Source organism: Nematolebias whitei, chromosome 20 (genome assembly GCF_014905685.2).
Source record: "Nematolebias whitei isolate Nwh7 chromosome 20, NemWhi1, whole genome shotgun sequence".
Classification (NCBI taxonomy): Eukaryota; Metazoa; Chordata; class Actinopteri; order Cyprinodontiformes; family Rivulidae; genus Nematolebias; species Nematolebias whitei.
The window spans coordinates 35,340,108-35,342,172 of record NC_056517.1 but is presented as its reverse complement, the minus strand read 5'-3'; the positions used below and the strand labels follow the sequence as shown (position 1 = coordinate 35,342,172).

Sequence of the window (2,065 nt, the reverse complement as noted above, 5' to 3'; positions counted from 1 at the left end):
ATATATATATATATATATATATATATATATATATATATATATATATAGATGTGTGTGTGTGTGTGTGTGTGTTTAAACCCTTCCCCCACTCTTGCAATAATCTAAACAATGTTTCTGTTCTTGGCCACACCCACTTCTCCGCTTTTCATGGAGAACAGCTGATCAGCTGCAGCAGGAAGCTTAACCTGGGCCGCACAGAGGTGCTAAATAATTTAAAACAATTTATTTTAAACATAAATTTCGTGCCTGTCGTGCGGCTCATCCATAAATCAGCCAATTGTGTGTCATGTCCGGTCTTGTTTTAAAAACCGCGATAGAGCGAGTTTGCGAAAAAAAACAACCGCGACGTAACGAGGGACTGTTGTAGTCGGTCGGACCAAAAGAAAAATGCACACCAGAGTTTGACGGGATCGAGTCGTGACGAGTCGTTTGTTCATCCCACCACCAGCCTGTGCCCAGTAGATGTGGAGCGCAGTATTCTGTCGTCTTTTTGTGCCTTTTATTTCCTCTCATGCGCGCTTGGTGTGCGTTCGCAGTGAGGACAGGATCCGTAACGGCTGCAAGAAGATTGTGAAGAGCAGACAGGGCAGCACGCAGGGGCGGCTCGACTCGTTCTTCACCGTCACCGGATCCCTGTCCTCCAAACGGAAGGTGACCGTTGCTGCTCGTTGAAGGTTTCCATAGCAACGTGGTTTAAATGAAATAACGTGTTGTTGTTGTGTGAATCCACGTGTCAAACCTTGTTTTATTGTTTATTTAAGGTTGACCTCACCGGGTTTTATGTCTGTTTTAGGAGCCGGAGATTAAAGGATCAGCAAAGAAGAAGCAGAAAACCGGAGCCGCTCCCGGGAAATTCAGAAAGGGCAAATAGACAAAACACGATTCTTGATGTTTATAGTGCGTAATAAATAAGAGTTATGACTGCGCCTTGGAAAGGTTTGATCCAAGGAGCATCTCAGCTGAAGCTTTGTTTTAACGACCAAACAAAATCCAGTCAAGCTGTAGATCAACGTTCAAATGTTTTCACAGGAAGTGCTTGAAATAAAAATGTTCTTTTAGTAAAAATGGTTTATCCTTATCCTGTTGCCATGATTTACAAATAATAAGGCCGAGGAGACGTACTTAAAATATGAGTTGAATGCTTTTATTTTGAAAGGAATTTATATAGTTTGTTAAATTAGATCATTTTACCGTAATTCTGCCAAAATGTTCTGTTTTAAGGCCAAATATATCTGGATATTTGTATTTTTTAAGTAGGTGTAATATTCCTGTTTGTATCTGTTAGCAAAATATCACGTGACAAATTTTAATGACGCTTTCAGGATATAATAATTCCCTGAATGTCTATAAATGATGAACACTTCATTTAAACCAGGGTGTAAATTTACAAATTTTATTTAGAGATTTGTATTTTCTACCTGAGACACACGTTTAAACTTTGTAGCAGACGACCAGAATAAGGCTTTGGTTCTGCAACGTCCTGCTGGGTTTGGTTTGTCGATGCTCTAAAGACACAAGACGAGTGTAAAAATAAGAAGAACGAATTATTCTGTACATTTGTTAACGTGAACAGAATCATTCTGTAACAAGAGAAATGTCATTTCCTGTGAAAAAGCAGTGAAGGGGCTGAATATTTAACAAAAAAGAGTTTTAAAACTGGAGAGTGAAGGAGGTCGTCTGATGGGACGAGGGAGATCGTTCCACAGTCCTGGAGCAGCTACAGAACAAGCTCTGAACCTCCAGGAGCAGCTGCCGGAGCAGGAGAGTACGGGTGAAGCAGTACGAGGGGCAAGACCATTTAAACTTTAAAAAATAAATAAAAATCATAAAATGAACAGCCAGTAAGTGCTCAGTAAGCCAGGAAACCATAAATACAAGAAAAGCTGCACTATTTAAAATAAATTAACAAATACTAAAAAAAAAATGCTGCACTGCCTAAAATAAATTACTGTAAATATTAGAAAAGCTGCACCACCTAAATTAAATTACTGTAAATACTTGAAAAGCTGCACCACTTAAAATAAATTACTGTAAATATTAGAAAAGCTGCAGTACTTGAAATAAA

General features: G+C 38.7%; 1 protein-coding gene across 1 annotated transcript in view; it reads left to right on the top strand.

The window, feature by feature from the left end:
• fen1 (flap structure-specific endonuclease 1) overlaps positions 1 to 1,065 on the top strand; it is a 6,391-nt gene extending 5,326 nt beyond the window's left edge. Inside the window, exons 11-12 of the mRNA XM_037694358.1 lie at positions 537 to 651; positions 794 to 1,065. Coding sequence (XP_037550286.1) covers positions 537 to 651; positions 794 to 871 — 193 coding nt within the window. The 3' untranslated portion in view covers positions 872 to 1,065. The remainder of the gene's footprint in view (positions 1 to 536; positions 652 to 793) is intronic.
• Positions 1,066 to 2,065: the final 1,000 nt, after the last annotated feature.